Source organism: Aythya marila, assembly GCF_965140915.1.
Source record: "Aythya marila genome assembly, chromosome: 1".
Classification (NCBI taxonomy): Eukaryota; Metazoa; Chordata; class Aves; order Anseriformes; family Anatidae; genus Aythya; species Aythya marila.
In genome coordinates this window covers 163,527,911-163,545,230 of record NC_139042.1, presented here as the reverse complement: position 1 = coordinate 163,545,230, position 17,320 = coordinate 163,527,911, and the positions used below count along the sequence as shown (strand labels likewise).

The 17,320-nt window shown below is 43.5% G+C and overlaps 1 protein-coding gene across 1 annotated transcript in view; it reads left to right on the top strand.

Moving 5' to 3' along the window:
* The window catches only part of GRIN2B (glutamate ionotropic receptor NMDA type subunit 2B), a gene marked incomplete at its 3' end in the record, with an annotated part of 196,202 nt that extends 179,908 nt beyond the window's left edge, over positions 1-16,294 (top strand). Inside the window, exons 10-13 of the mRNA XM_082757113.1 lie at positions 7,720-7,880; positions 10,039-10,226; positions 12,265-12,503; positions 14,387-16,294. Of these exons, the coding sequence (XP_082613239.1) occupies positions 7,720-7,880; positions 10,039-10,226; positions 12,265-12,503; positions 14,387-16,294 (2,496 nt within the window). The remainder of the gene's footprint in view (positions 1-7,719; positions 7,881-10,038; positions 10,227-12,264; positions 12,504-14,386) is intronic.
* Positions 16,295-17,320: the final 1,026 nt, after the last annotated feature.

The following is a 17,320-nucleotide window of genomic DNA, read 5'->3' as shown; positions in this document are numbered from 1 at the left end:
GAGGTTTGCAGTCTTTTGCTCTGTGCAGAAGCAGCACAGGGCAGGTCTGCACGGAGCAATGCAGCTGGCAAAGAGGCTGCACAGTCCTACTGTGTGCACTGCTCTGGCAATAACTGCATGTGATGGAGGCTTCTTCCACCAATTGGGTTTCTGCTTTCATCTCAATTATTTTACAAGGGCAACTATTTTTAAAGCTGCTATATTTGAACTCCTTTCTTTTGCTTTCACCTGCCCCCGCCCCCCACACCTCTGCATTGTCCCTAGTTGCTCTGTTCCCTTCCCTGACCCACACGTGTTACTGTTTCACCACCAAACATTCATAAACGTTTTTCTTCTTTTTGTGGGTCTGACCCACTCTACATCTTCTTTTAGAACTGACTTTAATCTAATTCTTTGCCAAATTTGTTGCTGTCAGCTGCAGTAACTGATAACTCCTTTCTCAGACTTATCTAGAGGAATTCATGGGTGAAAGTGCTATGCAAAATAAGAAACATCACAGGGTGTTTAACAATATGATAAACAACAAAATGAAGGTCTGAGGAAGCACAAGGATTTTTTATGACCTTCCAAAACTAACTTACTGAGTTGTATTGGAGTTGTATTGGATCTGGATTTGATGCTGTTCGTTCCTTTTTTTTTTTTTTATGTCAAGGACTGTTGTTTGACTGGTGAAGACAAGAAACACTGTGGTTTTAGGGCTGGTTTCTGTTTGGGGCCTGACAATCAGGAAGAGCTGATGAGGCCACCTATAAGGAGTCTCAGCCATTGCTGAGGAGGTGGAGAGTCATATTGCGAGGGAATATAGAAGATGAGAAGAAATTGGAGCTAGGAGAAAAGGAAGGTCTGAAAATTTGTAGTCACTTGGAAGCGGCTATGAGTTCCACGTTGGGACTTAAAAAAATGTCAGTAATGTCAAAGCTTGGTGACTGTGCAGAGGAGAGAAGGATGTTTTAGGAGTGAAGCTTGAGAAACATCTGTACAAGAGATTCATGAGTAATAGAAGAAAGAGCAGCACAGTCTCTTTAGTCTGCTGTCCTCACAGATTATTGTACCAGTGCTGTGATCTAGGTTTGAAGAGTGATTTTTTGCCTATGCTGTTGTGCTGGCACACTCCTAGTTGGGATGCTGCTGTAGCAATATAAAAGTGCCCTGAACCAACATACCAATAGAGCAGCCACCTGGGAATCTGTAGAGCACTTCCTCTACCAGCATAGATGATGGGACACAATTAGGCGGAAGTGCCTATGTGCATGGTCAAGCTGGATGATGAAAAGAATACAGGAAAAGCCCTGCAGATGGTGCTGGCAGTGATGACTGACATTCCAGAAACAAACTGGTCACCACCTGAATGCAGATCAGTACACAGTTACAGCTTTGAAGACTTTGCAAGCTGCAGATAACAAGAGTAAAGGACAGGGTGGAAAAGGTATAATATAGAGAGGCAAGGAGGAGAATAATAGTGAGCATTATCTCTTACTTTGCCTTTATTTCCTTGGCTTCGTGTTTCTGTGAGTTTTTAAAATGTAATGTTCTTTCAGCATCTTGGAGTCCTGATCATATTGTTCTTGGTGCAGTGGAGGTTGGGAGCATGTCCACTGACCAAAGGCAAGTCAAGGAAAGCCATACTGGATACAACCAAAGGACAGCAGCAAGAACAGATGGAGGTGTAGATAACACAGAATAAATAAATAAATAAATAAATAAATAAATAAATAAAACTGAGAGAACTGGGCTTCTTTATCCTCTGTGTTGGAATATGGGGGAAAAACAGTTCAATGGTGTTCAAAAACATAAAAGTCACCTTCAGAGAGGAAAAGACTATTTCGATTTCCCTATCTGTGGTGAAGATCACAGAAAAATAGTGTACTTGGATTGCAGCAGGAAGGCTTTAGTTCAGACACTTGGATGAACTTCCCAATAGCAAAGCTGGGGTAGGTTGCCAAGGGAATGGGGAGTCTCCAAGGGTTGCCATCTTCCACAGAAGGCTGGATGAAGAGCTGTCAGGAATGGTGGTTTCTAGGAGAGTCCCACCAGAGAAAAAAAGGACAGAGCAGACAACTTCTCAGGGCCAATTCCAGCTCTGTGATTTGTGACATTGTTCATGGCATGGCTTGGGCGACAACAAGGAAGTATTTGGGGAATATGAAAAGGACAAGGCTCCTCTCTTTGAGAGTCATCCATTAGCTATGAAGGGGTTCCTTTCTTGGCTGAAACAAAGGATAAAGAAACACAGCATCCTGTGCAAGATGTGCTGCCGTGATCACAAGTAGTCTGTCAAGACATAAATGTAGGGGAAAGAGCTACTTTGGAGTTAGACCTGAAAACCATTGACCTAGCCTTTAATTTTCAACAAGTTCTGGTCAAACTCCTGTGCAAATGTCCTGACTGGACTCTTAGGCAACGAAAAAGGTGCAAGCTAACTGCAGTGACATGCAGCTGAACCAGAGCAAAAGAGGACAATCAAGGATGTTTGGGCAATGTAGAGAGGTTGTGCTAAAATTATGCACTTGAGCATGGACTATGCTTTTCTAGCCTTATGTCACTAAATCTTATGTTACAGTTCACTAATTAATGCCATCTTTTTTAGAGATATTTGGCCTGTGTCACAACAGATATCTGCTGGTTGTAAGCCTGCCAAAAGAGCAAGCAGATTGCTGCTTATAGGTGTCTGCGCAAAAGCTTGTGACTGATGCCCTGATGGGGAAGTTTAAGAGAATGGTGAGCATTTTGGGCTGTCTGCTACCCACATCTTTTGGCTACCTATGCTTTTGGTGGGAGAAGCTGTCCAAATGGTCCAGAGGCTAAATTTAGATATACAAATGCAGATGTCTAGAGCCAATACTGGAGTATTCAAAATACCCTCAGGTATCTGGAAGATCTGACACTGGGGCTACAAGGGACCTGCTCCCTGGGTGAAATTCCCTAGGGCATTTCAAATAGCACTTACACACTAGGTCAAATAAACTGAAACCGGAGTATGTAACATGGGCTTAAGCTCTTTTGGATTTGAAGGTAACAGCGAAGCTGAACCTAGAGACCTTATTTTGGAGGGTCAGAGCTGTGGAGCTTCATGCAGGAGAAAATTTAATCAGAGGGTCTGGGTCTTACAAAGTGAAAGGAGCCACCACAGAGAAGCTGTGTAGGTATAAGATACTACACACACACACATACCCAGTTTTACCAGCTCATTATGTTATGCAGCAGAGGATTATCTTTATTAAGAAGTGTAAAAGTGGATTGACAGATGAAAAAGAGCCTTTTTGCTGTAAGACCTGCTGAGTTTGGGAAACTGCATTCAGTGCTATTGGCAAACACTTTACAGTGTAAACAGGGTCTACATCAGGCAGATAAGTAAGTGCAGATGCGCTTTTCTGTATGAACCATTTGGTGATAGACAATATCTTTAAAAAAAATTCTCATCAGATTAATTGTGGCCAATTAGCTATAACCCTTTCCCCTCATTCCTGAATCCCCTCCAATCCTGGCTGCCTGAATGGGAAGAGCTCCTATCACCTGTTTCATTATGCAGATTGATATTCGAACATCTGAGAACAATGCTGCTTTCTGCACGGCACGGCTCCAAATTGCTAATGAAACGTCTCTGCCAGACAAGTCACTTAAACCTGCTCCCACTGCTGCTGCCGACAGTGCTCGCAGCAAGCTGCGAGGAGGGAGCAGGAAAGGGGCTCTCCACTCGGGGCGTGCTAATAGCCCCCAGCGTGTGTGTTTATGGCTCTCCAGAGCAGTGAGATCTCTGCCCTCTGACTCTGAAGGGTTACATTCACAAACCTGTGGTCTGATTTGGACTTAATCTTCCTTGATTTCAATTTGTTGAGTGAGGGGTTAAGGAGGTGGGCAGACTCCAGGCTCTGAACATTGTTACTGCCTGTCCCAGAGCTGCCTTCAGTCTTGCCCCTCAGGCATGCTCGATGTCTGCTTCCCGCCCCCAGGTCAGATGAGGCAAGGACCCATCTGTAGCATCCACCTCCCGCCTAAAGTTAATGTGAAGCCAGCTGTCTAAGGGATCTTCTCTCACAGGTGAGAGGCTGTCATATCACCTCGTATATGATGGGAGCATCTCATGACTGAGATCCCATGGTAAGCAAGCAGAAGGCTGCAGCTGAGGTGCACCTCTACCCAGGGCTCAGTGGGTGCAGGTCTGCAGGGGAGCCTTGCGGGTTCCCCCCTGAGCAGTGTACCCTTGAGGTCAGTAGGGCTGGGTGGCAGGACAGGTCCTTCTGCAGGCAGGTATGAAGTGGGGCTTCTACATGTACAGACCCTGTTTGCCACTCCCTGTGACTCTCTGCAGCCAGGTTTGTTCAGCAACCCGTGTGGTTGCTTCCCTTTCCTTCCCCTGCTATCACTGTATTTCTTGCAGGAGCCTCACATAGCTCCTGTTTGCAGATGCCTGGGGCATGGTAACTGTGACTTAGGGCCCTGACAGTGGTAATGATTACATGAAATTATGCAAGAGCTCTCTCATTAATCTAAATTCTGACCATTTCTGTCAATATCTGCAGTTAATTCCTTTATCAATATTTACTGAGACCTTGAGATTACTTCTACACAGGCTGTCTCTATGTAATGGCCCCAGCATTGTGCCTCAGCTCCTGCCTCACATCTCTCAGACTCCTTATAGATCAATGTTCCAAAGCACCCTGCTACCTGGTGCTGACACCCTTGATTCAGACCCACTCTCCCAGCTTTTGGGAGAAGCCATATGAGTGTCTCTTATTACTAAAATCTTGCACAGCAGTGCCAATGAACTTTCCTCCTTATGGGTCTTCTCCATTTCCTCCACAGAAGTTCCTCTGCTTTGTTGCCAGGAGAGGACACACTACATCCCTGGCTATCCCATACATTTTCCCTTACATGCCTCCTTGCTCCTTCATTATGAGTTGAGTTGTGTGGGGCACAAGTGAGCTAAGGTAGATGCAGCAGTTTCTGTTTCTGAAGAGCTCTTTGCAGATCCCTCCATCCCTGGATGGAGCTGTGCCCAGCTACTGTCGAGCAGCAAATATCAGTAATTTTCAGCTGCCATTTCCTGATAGCAAGTTGCATGCAGGTGCCAGTATTAGTCTTCAGACATGGAAAAGTTAGCTGCTTTTTTACTGTCTCCATAGTCTGTGGAGCCTACTGGGCATCAGTTGCTTTCAGCTTTTCAAACACAAATCCAGGAGGCTGGGGATGAGTACGTGTTCCCCTTAGACATTAAAGCTAAAGACCTGTGGTGTAGGGCCCATTTGGATCCTTTCAGACTGTTTCCTGTCTCGTTCTTCACCACTCTATGGTTGAAATGTGTGTGCATGTGGGTGTGTGGAGAAGAATTTGCATTTGCAGATCTGGTCTGACTGAGGAATGAACAGGGAGTGAGAGGTGATAAGTGAATGTGCAGTACATGGGTTTGTAGAAGCCATCAGACTGGCTTTCTTCTCTGGAAACACACGTTTCTGGTTGCCAGAAAAAGTCTTTTTCCTCAGGAGGAATGCTTTCATTTATTTATTGGTTGCCTGGAAGGTTAAAAATGAAATATTGAGCCTTTTGCCCCTGGCTGGTTTATACAAAGACGAGCCATAATGAAGGATCATTCAGAGATGTCATTTTCCCTATCACAGCTCTGCCTCACTCTATAATCCTTTTTTACTCCATTTCATAGGCAAGCAATGGAAGCAGACAAAACTAGAGATTGCATCACAGGATGGAGGGAGGAGGTATAAACTGAATGTTGGATGGAGCCTACTTTTCTCTTAACACTTTTGGGGCTCATAGAGAGGCTCTCATAGCTGCTGCCCTTCCAAAGGGCATGCTGAAGCTGAAGGCACAGCAATGTTTGTCAGGCTTGCCTGCTTGCCTTGCTGTCTTGCCTCTGCTGGAGGGCTCTGGGGAATGGGGACTCATCTGCCTTCAACTTTGGGTTCTGCAGCTTATTGGGAAAAAATGTTGCCACTTTTTCCAAAGTTGCCTACTTTAGAAAGTCATGTTTTAGCATTCCAGGGGAAAGACTGTGTTCCCTTGTGCCTGATATGGCAATGCCCTTCTTGTGAGGGGTCCCCTAAGCTGCTGCTATAATCAGCATGGTACTAAAGAACAACTTTTTACGTTGCAGTGATTTTTCTCCCATCAAAGATTGCTTTCAGTACAGGTTTTGATAGCTATGAATTTGTCTTCATCCCTTGAGAGTGTGACAAGGTTCTAAGAGGCACCTTACTGCCTGTTTTATGCTATGTGAAACCTTTTTTTCACTGATGTGCCAACACATGTTTCAAAAAACAGATTTGATATTTCTTACTGGCTTAAAGCAGTAGGACATGTGGTTTGTCTCACACACATATGCACATATGAGCCGGCCCATCTCTTCACACAAATTGGAGAGATGATTCCCTGCACAGCCAGATCAGTTAACTGATACAGAGAAGTAGGTGCAATAAATTCATTCTGGTGATGTGAACCATGCCTTCAGGTATCCACAGACACAGGTCCTAACTGGTCTGTTTCCTGAAATGGTGTGAATGAGATACACTGCTTTAGCAGATACTCTGCAGCTGGGTTGAGGAGGTTCAGACTGGCTTTGAGCAGAATTCAAGAACCAGGCCTGACTGCAAGCTTTTGAATCTACAGCTATAGACAGTAGACAGATTTCCACCACAGAAGACAGCAGTGCATGACTGCACGTATTGATGTCTCTGGTGAACTGTTGCCATTAAATGGGTTTGGTCTGACTGTTAGCATGCTTCTTAAGATTACCCAAATAAGCAGTCTCAGATGAGAATGAAAACTAGCACTGTTAGATGCATCAAAAGATGAGGGGGGCTTCCCTCCATCTGAATTACCTGTGCATATTTTCATTTACTGCTTATTCAGTTCCTGGCTTACAATTCTGTGCTCCTTCCCGTCTGCTGGTTCTAAGGGTTTTAAGCAGTCTTGATAATTGACAGTCTAAATTTTACTGCTCATAAAACCCCAGAGAGCATTGATTATGACTTGAGTTAAGCAAGTGGCATATAAAATCTCACAGCCTTGCAGCCTTAGGGGAATGTTATGATGAATGTATTTCTTGGGAGCAGCAAAAGGTTTTGAGTATTCTGCCAGCTGTGTTCTGGGCATCAAATGCTACTAGTGACTTGCAACCACTGATAGGATTTCATTTGGGACATTTGCCCAAAAGTCTGAAAGCTGATACTTCATTTGGTGAAATGGGCGGGAGGTGTTTTGAGAGGCCTCTCTCTTCATTAATTGCTTTTCCACTTCAGTCAGAATCAGGAAGTGCAAACGCGTCGATAAAACTGAAAAAGATACTTCTTAGAAACTAAATGACACTACGTGGATAAAATTCACATAGATTTTATTGAAAATCTTTCGTTGACTGTGTTCCAAAGCTACTGTTACCTTTATTTTCCTTTTCCCCTTTTCTTTTTATCTAACCTCCTTTTAATCTCTGATCACTGGCTATTTTATGTACTTTATCCAGATTGGACAAAAGACCAGATTGCTCAGTTTTGTTTCTTGGTTCTTAGACACTAACAGGAGATGTTTGTCTTTGAAAACAGTGAAGTATAGTGTCTTCTCTCAATAATGTTTTCCACCTGATAGTAAAATAAAAACAGAGCTACCTTCTATGTTGCAATGGACACAGGGTCTTTGGTGAGAGTGTGTTATCCCATGCAGATGATTGCTTCCTGCTGAAAGATTGTGAGAAATGTTCTTTTTCTGTTTCTCCAGTTCCAGAAACCCAATGACTTCTCGCCCCCTTTCCGTTTTGGGACAGTTCCCAATGGCAGCACAGAAAGGAACATCCGCAACAACTACCCTGAAATGCACAGCTATATGGTGAAGTTCAATCAGAGAGGGGTGGATGATGCACTATTCTCACTGAAGACTGGGTGAGGCTTACTTCTTCCAAACTTACTAACAACAGAAATGTGACTTCTTATCATGCTTGTCTGGGAAAATTTTTGTAGGTTTTGGAAAGTGAACCTCCATTATCATTCCATGATTACAAGTGTAGCTAGACTGTACACACACAGGAGAGTATTTTTGTGATTCTCTTAGCCTTTTTGCCTTTTTTAAAATTCACATCTGTATAAGAGTTTCTGGTTTTGCTATACTTACAAGACCATTTGAAGAAAAAAAAAAGAAAAAAAAAAAAGAGTTTCTGTACCTTGTGTATATTAGCCTTGTGTGTATTAGTCCCAAAGATCTTGCTTCAGCAAGCTCTTTCATGCTGATGGCCCCTTATGCATAAACATGAAAAGCTCACAGACCTCTGTGGGCAAAGTTCTTTTCAGAGCATTTGTGTTGTCATCTGGAAATTCCTTTATTTTCTCTCCTTCTGTGTATAAAAAACATTATGTTTAATCAGGATGCTGAAACAATCTTTAGACTAATCCCGCTCCAGTGTGTCACTAGCTTATATAGTGTAATAGAAGGTGTGCTTGAAGCAAATAGTTTGCAAGTAGTCTTTCTCTCTGGAATATTATAGTATCAAAAGCTGACCAAAATGTTGTTTGAATATTAAGGAACTATATAAAAAGGGGGTATTTCCTTGGGTAATTTGGGAACTGTGGGAAAAATCATTAGCAAAAAGTATCTTCAAACATCTCACTCTATTTTAATATCAGTGAATCTTCAAACATCTCACTCTATTTTAATAGCAGTGAAACTGCAGAGGAGCTAACTTAAAATCCCAATTAGTCTTTGTAAGCCTTTGTCCCTTTTAATTAAAAGCCTCCTTTTAGAGCTGACCATTTTGGTTGTCAGAAATCAGCCCCAGTGAAAAAAAACATTCTCTCTTACACCCATGTCACAGTGTTATGAGAGAGTTCATTCCAAAGCACAAATGAAGATGTTCAGCCAATTTAATTACTAGATTGACTGAATATTCCTAAACCTGTTTGCCAGGTTCAGAGGCACACAGCCCATTATAAATGATTGTACCATTTTTGGATACCGTCCTGGGAAGGTACATTTGCCAGTATAGTCATCATCCAGGAAATAAATATGCTCTGTCCTGGAAATACATAGATGAAATAGAGCTCGTCACTTGTGGTAGATGTCATCCTGGCTTCATATCCACCCTTGGACAAACTTCCCTACAGATATGCACTTAAACTGAGATAATCACCATCCTGGAAATATATGTTCAGGAGATAGACTGAAAAGATATTGTGGGTGTGAGAATGCGTGAGGTGGAAGGTCTTTGGTCTTTTACCAGAAAGAGCTTCATTTCAGGTCTAGTGGGAGGATTTACTCATTGGCTGTCTCTGGTTGTATGGAAGATGTAACCCCCTAATTCCCCACTCCCAAATCAATTTGTTGAGGTGAAAGGAAGGTTCTCATCAGTCTGTTGTGCTGTCTGCCCATCCCAAACTATAAAGGGTATTTCTCTGTGTTGAAATAGACACTTGTGGTTTTCAGCTGAACAGTCTTTACAAAAGAGCTACTTAGCATGGTAAGCCGTGGTACAGCTGTTATCATGGCCATTTGACATTGGTAAATATCTGGTAGAGCTTTTCACAGTAACTGAGGAGTTAAATATGGTGTCCTGGCTACATTTAATTTGAAAAAAATATATTTTGCTCAGTTAAGTCATCCAGCACTTTGAATTGGAGAAAATCTTTTCTTTACTTCAGGCCCTACTTTGCTATCTAATATTGATAAATTTTGTAAAGTATTTAAGGTTCCTTTCAGATGAAAGGCATTACAGAAATATAAGCTATTCTTAGGACTATAGATCCGTTGGACTTTTTCTTCATTCATCTTTATCTTGTGCTATGTTTGTCTTCCAAATTTCCTTTCAGAGCAGAAATGACAATTATCAAAGAATCAGAGAGAAATAGGCAATCGTCATTTATAATCTATCTTTACCTGGAAAAGATTCTAGCCTGAGAGCTGAATTAACTCTAAGGAAGGTGAAGATGCCAACCTGTTGTACTCTATGTAGAAGAGGTTAATTTTGCCTTAATTAGCTGAGAATACCTTTGCACTAATAGATACTATCTTTCCTGTGCTAAAACATCTTTTTTTTTTGTACCTGTGCAGGAAGTTGGATGCTTTCATATATGATGCAGCAGTGCTGAACTACATGGCTGGCAGAGATGAAGGCTGCAAGCTGGTGACGATTGGGAGTGGGAAAGTGTTTGCCTCCACTGGCTATGGCATTGCCATCCAAAAGGACTCAGGCTGGAAGCGTCAGGTTGATCTTGCCATTCTACAACTTTTTGGAGATGGTAAGTGACAGGAAAAAGAGGAGTTGCAGTTTTCCTAAGAAATATCAAGCCTTGCATATATGGAGTAGAAGTTCTGTCTCCCTAGATCTGGTGTTTCAGATCTGAGCTGAGAACTGGAGATTATTAACAAGGGTTTGTTGGAGACATTGCGCCAGAAATGTGTGGGAAGTCACCCGTTTTTATATTGTTGATGCAGAATGATATCAAAAGCATTAGGGGTTTCACAGAATCAGCTCTGATGTGTGTTTGAACAATATCTTGTGAGAAGAGTGTCTTGTGAAAACAAGTTTTCTTTTGTGATTTTTTCACTAGCTATGACCAAACCCACAAATGATACTGGACTTCCCATGGTTGCCCCATGCTTCATAGTTCTAGACATGACTAAGTCATGCAGAGTTTAGAAAATAATAGACTAATTATTTATTGATGAAAAAGTTAACTCAGATTTCCCCAAATCTCAAAAAACAACTAACCAACCAACCAACCAAGGAAGATCTTGAGACTCAGAAGAACATTTTGAAATGAATTTTTAATCAGAACAGTATAGTTACCTCATTCATCTCATTATTTACAGAGAAAGAGCTGTTATTAAAAAAAATATTCATGGGGTAATTAATTTCTTTTTAGTAAATATTTACCTGGCTTTCCCTTTCCATTCCATATTACACCTTTCTGGGTTCTTTTTTAATAAATTAAATTCACAGTTTACTTTATATATCAGTCTTTCTTTCCTTCTTTCCTTCCTTCCTTCCTTCCTTCCTTCCTTCCTTCCTTCCTTCCTTCCTTCCTTCCTTCCTTCCTTCCTTCCTTCCTTCCTTCCTTCCTTCCTTCCTTCCTTCCTTCCTTCCTTCCTTCCTTCCTTCCTTCCTTCCTTCCTTCCTTCCTTCTTTCTTTCTTTCTTTCTTTCTTTCTTTCTTTCTTTCTTTCTTTCTTTCTTTCTTTCTTTCTTTCTTTCTTTCTTTCTTTCTTTCTTTCTTTCTTTCTTTCTTTCTTTCTTTCTTTCTTTCTTTCTTCTTTTTTTTTTCCCCTGAAACCTGACAATAACATATGGTATAATAAATATGTAAAGAACATAGCTTTCATATACTTCTGCAGACTATTGATCACCTGACGGATAGAGTGTCTAAACTGTCTAATATGTATTATTTCAGAAAAAGACATGGGGTCTTCATAAAGCTTTTAAGAGTGTACTATGATGCCGTATAAATATATGGATATTTTTTTCCCTGACACCGGACTGGAGGTTGAAATAACTTCCCTAGCAGCATAAAAAGAATTGCTGACCTGTAAAATTAGTTTGTTTCTGAATGTCTCAGTATATTAGCATGTGTATTCATGTGTGCTTCTCTCTCTCCTCATGAAATACCATAATGGGAGTAAGTGGGGTATGAAATTAGACTACAGAACATTTGTTCCTAGTTGATACAAATTAATATTTTTGATTGGTCAACGGGCTTGGAAGTGTCAAATTTTGGCAAAACTGAAGGGAAGAAAACCAGGTAAAAATGCAAAAATATTTTGGAGAACATAGCACCTCATTTTAATGAGCTATGGATATGATGAAAACACATTCAAAATCAGTCATTTTCATGTAAAAAAATCAACATTTTGAATTTTGAGATGGCAATGTTTTCATTTAGAAGTGACTCATTTCTGTCTACTACTATCAGTCACTGATTTTCCCTTCATTGACCTAATATGAAAATGGAAGTTTGTGAGGCAGTCTTCAGTCATCTGGTGGACAACTTATTCAGGGTCTTACAGTAGACATTTGGCAAGTGGTAGCTGTGTCATGCAGAACAGATCTTTGTGCCTAATATCAGACTGTGGAAAAATCCTGTTGCCTTCCCAGTGACTAATCGCACCTGCCCCTATCAGAGCAGTTGGGATATTTCACAGATGTAACAAATGTGGAAAAAGAGCATGGCCACCAGAAATTACCTTAAATCAGCTTCTTGTATTCAGTCTACCTCAGATTGAGCTCCTTAGCCATTGCAGGGTGGGTTAACCTGTTTCTTTCCATCTCATGTCTTTACAGGGGAGATGGAGGAGCTGGAAGCACTGTGGCTCACTGGCATTTGTCACAATGAGAAGAATGAGGTTATGAGCAGCCAGCTGGATATAGATAATATGGCAGGTGTCTTCTACATGCTCGGAGCAGCTATGGCCCTCAGTCTCATCACCTTCATCTGTGAACATCTCTTCTACTGGCAATTCCGCCACTGCTTCATGGGCGTCTGCTCTGGCAAGCCTGGCGTGGTCTTCTCCATCAGCAGGGTAAGTGCTATTAGCTAGCACAGTGGAAAAGGGTCAGGCTTTATTCAGACAGTCCTAGGTCCTGGAGATAGGGAAATCCACCCAGGCTGTCTAACACACAGGTGGTACAGAGTGATGGTCTGCAATGTAAAGGCTGGTGTCTTTCCTCTGTTAACGTTGCAAAAGTATTTACTGTTTTTCTCTGACATTTCTGGTATCTGCCTCATTATAGTAGCAGAAATGGAAATTTCACATGGAAGTGAAAATGCAATATAAAGAGAAGTCAACTGTAATCTGCTCCTCCAATGTGAGTTGTAAGCAGACCAAATTTAGGTCAAATTTAGGGACAATAGGTCAATTAACAGTGGATAATGATTAGAGATTCAGGAGCTTTTCATTGTCCCCTATATTACAGCTGTTCACCTGAACTTGTGTTAACTAGAACTGTGCTACCGATGGCAGCCAGAAGTCCCCAACCACAAGCCATCTGCTAAACTATGCAAAAATCCTTCCAGCAAGGATAACCACTCAAACTTAGCAATTGCTCTATGCAAATCTGCCCTAGGGAATACTATTTACATTTAAAGCAGATTCTAGTAATTTCTGAGTCATCTTCCTGCTATTATTGTTGGTAGCAGCAACCCATTTGGAGCTTCTTTTTCTTCTTTCTGTCATTGGTCTGTTCTCTTGATCCATTCTGAAGTGAGGTCAAGTCTTGGCATGTTTGATCTTGGTATCTGTTGTAGCAGAATTAACTTTGATTGTACTAGGAGTATATAATTGCTGCATAACATATTGTTTAGGAGAAATGACAAGCCTTTTGCATGCAGGGACATATCTCTCTTGTATACCATTAGTTTTTAACCTGTTTTAGTCTGGAAATGAGATGTGGGACTGTGCTTGGTGATCCTTAGCTGAATACAGATCCTTTCATTCTGGGGTTATCTGTTAGACTTGGCCCAGGTTGATGAAAAGTCTGAAAAGCGTTAATCATCTGCTAGCTGCTGAGAAACCATGGTAACATGATGTGGTGGTGTCCATTTCACAATTGACATTAATCAGCAGGCTCTGTTTGGTAGGCCAGGTAACAAATGAGCCCCTTTCCTTCAGCTCCTTGGGGTAGTCCTTGCAAACCGTCTATCACAGATGAAGTGATCTTTTGTATGAAGTGAGCTAGTGGGGAAGGTGGAGGAATCAGGCACTTCTGCTGTCTGATTTAAGGTTGAATCGAGAACTTTCACTTTCAGGGATGTCAATTTGGAGGCTGTTATCACTGTTAAATTTAATACAATGCAATTAAAAATTCTATTGTACCTTGCTCAACCAGATGCAAAAGAACCATATACCTGTTCAGCAGTTCTGCTCTTTCTCTGTTTCCTTTTCTAATCTGTACTGGTGATTAATGTAGCTAAGTTTATGGCAAATGAAGCTGTTTCCTTTTTAAGATAGCTCCTGTCTTGTTGATTTACTGATGCCCAGATGAATTTCAAGGGGCAAAATAGACCTTCTTCCTCTTGTCTACACAGAATCCTTTGTCTAGATGTTTTCATTCCCAAGGATATTATTTTCCCCCATTTGCAATTCTGTGTTACACCTACTGAATTTGAGTAACTCTTACAGATTCTAGCAGTTATTGCTGCATCCAGATATGACATGAAGCAAAGGAGAGGAAGATAAATGGAGGAAAAGGAAAAAAAAAAAAGTGAGGGGCAAGAAAGAGAGGCAGAGCAGCTAGGGTTAGTGGAACTGATCTAGCTTCATTTCGTTTGAGTGTTTCATGATGGAAGGCTGACAGGTGTATGTTACATAAGTGTGCTGTATATGCACAGGGTGCTTCCGAGCCCACAACCCCTTTTGTGTATTTGTAGCAGGACTACTCACCTTCATGCTTTCTCTCATTTCAGGGTATCTACAGCTGCATCCATGGTGTGGCCATTGAGGAACGCCAGTCAGCAATGAACTCCCCCACGGCGACTATGAACAACACCCATTCCAACATCCTCCGCCTGCTTCGGACAGCCAAGAACATGGCCAACCTTTCAGGGGTCAATGGCTCACCTCAGAGTGCCCTGGACTTTATCCGCCGTGAGTCATCGGTTTACGATATCTCTGAGCACCGCCGCAGCTTCACACACTCAGACTGCAAGTCCTACAACAACCCCCCCTGTGAGGAAAATCTCTTTAGTGACTATATTAGTGAGGTAGAGAGGACCTTTGGCAACCTCCAGCTGAAGGACAGCAATGTATATCAGGACCACTACCATCACCACCACCGCCCCCATAGCATTGGCAGCACCAGCTCCATCGATGGGCTCTATGACTGTGACAACCCACCCTTCAATGCCCAGTCGCGGTCCATTGGGAAGAAGCCATTGGACCTGGGGTTACCCCCTGCCAAGCACAGCCAGCTGGGTGACCTCTATGGCAAGTTTTCCTTCAAGAGTGACCGCTATGGGGGCAGCGGAGCCCATGATGACCTGATCCGCTCGGATGTCTCTGACATTTCCACTCATACAGTCACCTATGGCAACATCGAAGGCAATGCAGCCAAGCGGCGGAAGCAGCAGTACAAGGACAGCTTGAAGAAACGTCCAGCCTCTGCCAAGTCCCGGCGGGAGTTTGATGAGATAGAGTTGGCCTACCGCCGACGACCACCCCGCTCGCCCGACCACAAGCGCTACTTCAGGGACAAGGAAGGGCTACGGGACTTCTACCTGGATCAGTTTCGAGCCAAGGAAAATTCTCCACACTGGGAACATGTGGACCTGACGGATATCTACAAAGAGCGGGGAGATGAATTTAAGCGTGACACAGGAGGAGGAGGGGGTGGATCCTGCACAAACAGGGCCCACCATAAGCATGGCTCGGGTGAGTTTGGCGGAAGCAATGAGCACAAGCATGGTGTTGTAAGTGGGGTCCCGGCGCCATGGGAGAAGAACCTGACCAACCTAGACTGGGAGGACCGGCCTGGGACTAATTTCTGCCGTAGTTGCCCTTCTAAGGTGCACAACTACACACCGTCAGTGGTGGGGCAGAACTCCACCCGCCAGGCTTGCATCCGGTGTGAGGCCTGCAAGAAAGCGGGCAACCTGTATGACATCAGTGAGGACAACTCACTCCAAGAGCTGGACCAGCCATCTGCCCCTGTGCCCGTGGCCACCAGTGCCACCTCCTCCTCCAAATATCCTCAGAGCCCTTCCAATTCTGCCTCCAAGGTGCAGAAGAAGAACCGCAACAAGCTCCGCCGGCAGCACTCCTACGACACCTTTGTGGACCTGCAGAAGGATGACTCAGCCCTGGCCCCTCGCAGCGTCAGCCTCAAGGACAAGGGCCGCTTTTTGGAGGGGAGCCCCTACGCCCACATGTTTGAGATGCCAGCCAGTGAGACCACCTTTGCCAACAACAAGTCCTCAGTGCCCGCCACCAGCTACCACCACCACAACAACCCCGGCAGCAGCGGGGGATACATGCTCAGCAAGTCGCTCTACCCTGACCGGGTCACCCAAAACCCTTTCATCCCCACTTTTGGGGATGACCAATGCTTGCTCCACGGCAGCAAATCTTATTTCTTCAGGCAGCCTGTGGTGGCAGGAGGGCCCAAAGCCAGGCCAGACTTCCGAGCCATCGTCACCACCAACAAGCCGGTGGTCTCAGCCCTTCATGGGGCTGTGCCAGCCCGTTTCCAGAAGGACATCTGTATAGGGAACCAGTCCAACCCCTGTGTGCCTAACAACAAAAACCCCAGGGCTTTCAATGGCTCCAGCAACGGGCATGTTTATGAGAAACTCTCCAGTATTGAGTCTGACGTTTGAGTGAGAGGGGAAGAGCGCGGGGAGGGACTGGGGGTGGATATGGAGCATGGGAGGGTGGGGTGGGATCACTCCCATTGGCTACTCTCCCTGGTCGTCCTTAGTTTGTGGGATACTGGAGTTCTGAGTAGTGCAGCACTGGTGACAAGTGCCACCTCTTTGGTTTCCCCTCTTCCTCCTCCTCTTTCCCACCCCTCCCCTTTTATCTCTTTTTCCATGTTCTCGCTCCTCCCATTCTCCTCCATTCCTGGCCATTGCACTTTACAGTGACGTCGGAGTTGGATATCCTCGCTCGTGATTTCAGGAGGGGGAGAAGAAGGCAGGGAAGGGGTGGGGTGAGGGGGAGCAGCAGTGACTTTAGTATTTCACTTTTGCTGGCTCCCAGCAGAGAAAGGCATGTGCACGCACAAACGTGTGTGGCAGGAGGAGACAGCAGAAGCAGTGTAATGGACATGCAGGAACATATGCTTGCTCAGGCAACTCTTCCTAAAACTGCCTAGAAAAGAGTAATGTTTGAAGACATGGAGAAAGTGAAGGGGGAAAAACATGATTAACTTGATGATGCACTTATATGTTAGGTATACTGAGGTTCTCGTTAACATTATTTTGTGAAGACTATGGGGGTTTAGGGCTGAAATATATATATATATATTTGCGTATATGCTGAGAAATTTTACTCTAAAATTTTGAATTGTTTGCTGGGGGTGTGGGGGGAGGGAGAGAAGATATGTCTGCAGGTCTGGTTAGTGGTTTCACTATGGCTATTACAGCCACTGAATCTGTGGCAGACCATTGGGATAGTTGGAAAGGAAGTGGGGTCTGAGTCTGGAAAAGCAACCCTGGAGTCAGGGAGACTTCTGGGAGTTCTGACAGAGGATGCAGGTTTGCACTGAAATGAAAGGAGTTTGGAGAAAGGAGTGGAAAGCTGGGTTGTTATGAATTGCTCACTAGTTGTGGCTTATTTCAAGGGTGGGAGCAGTATATCATATGGGTTAGCCTATACGCGAGTATATACAATAATCTTATACT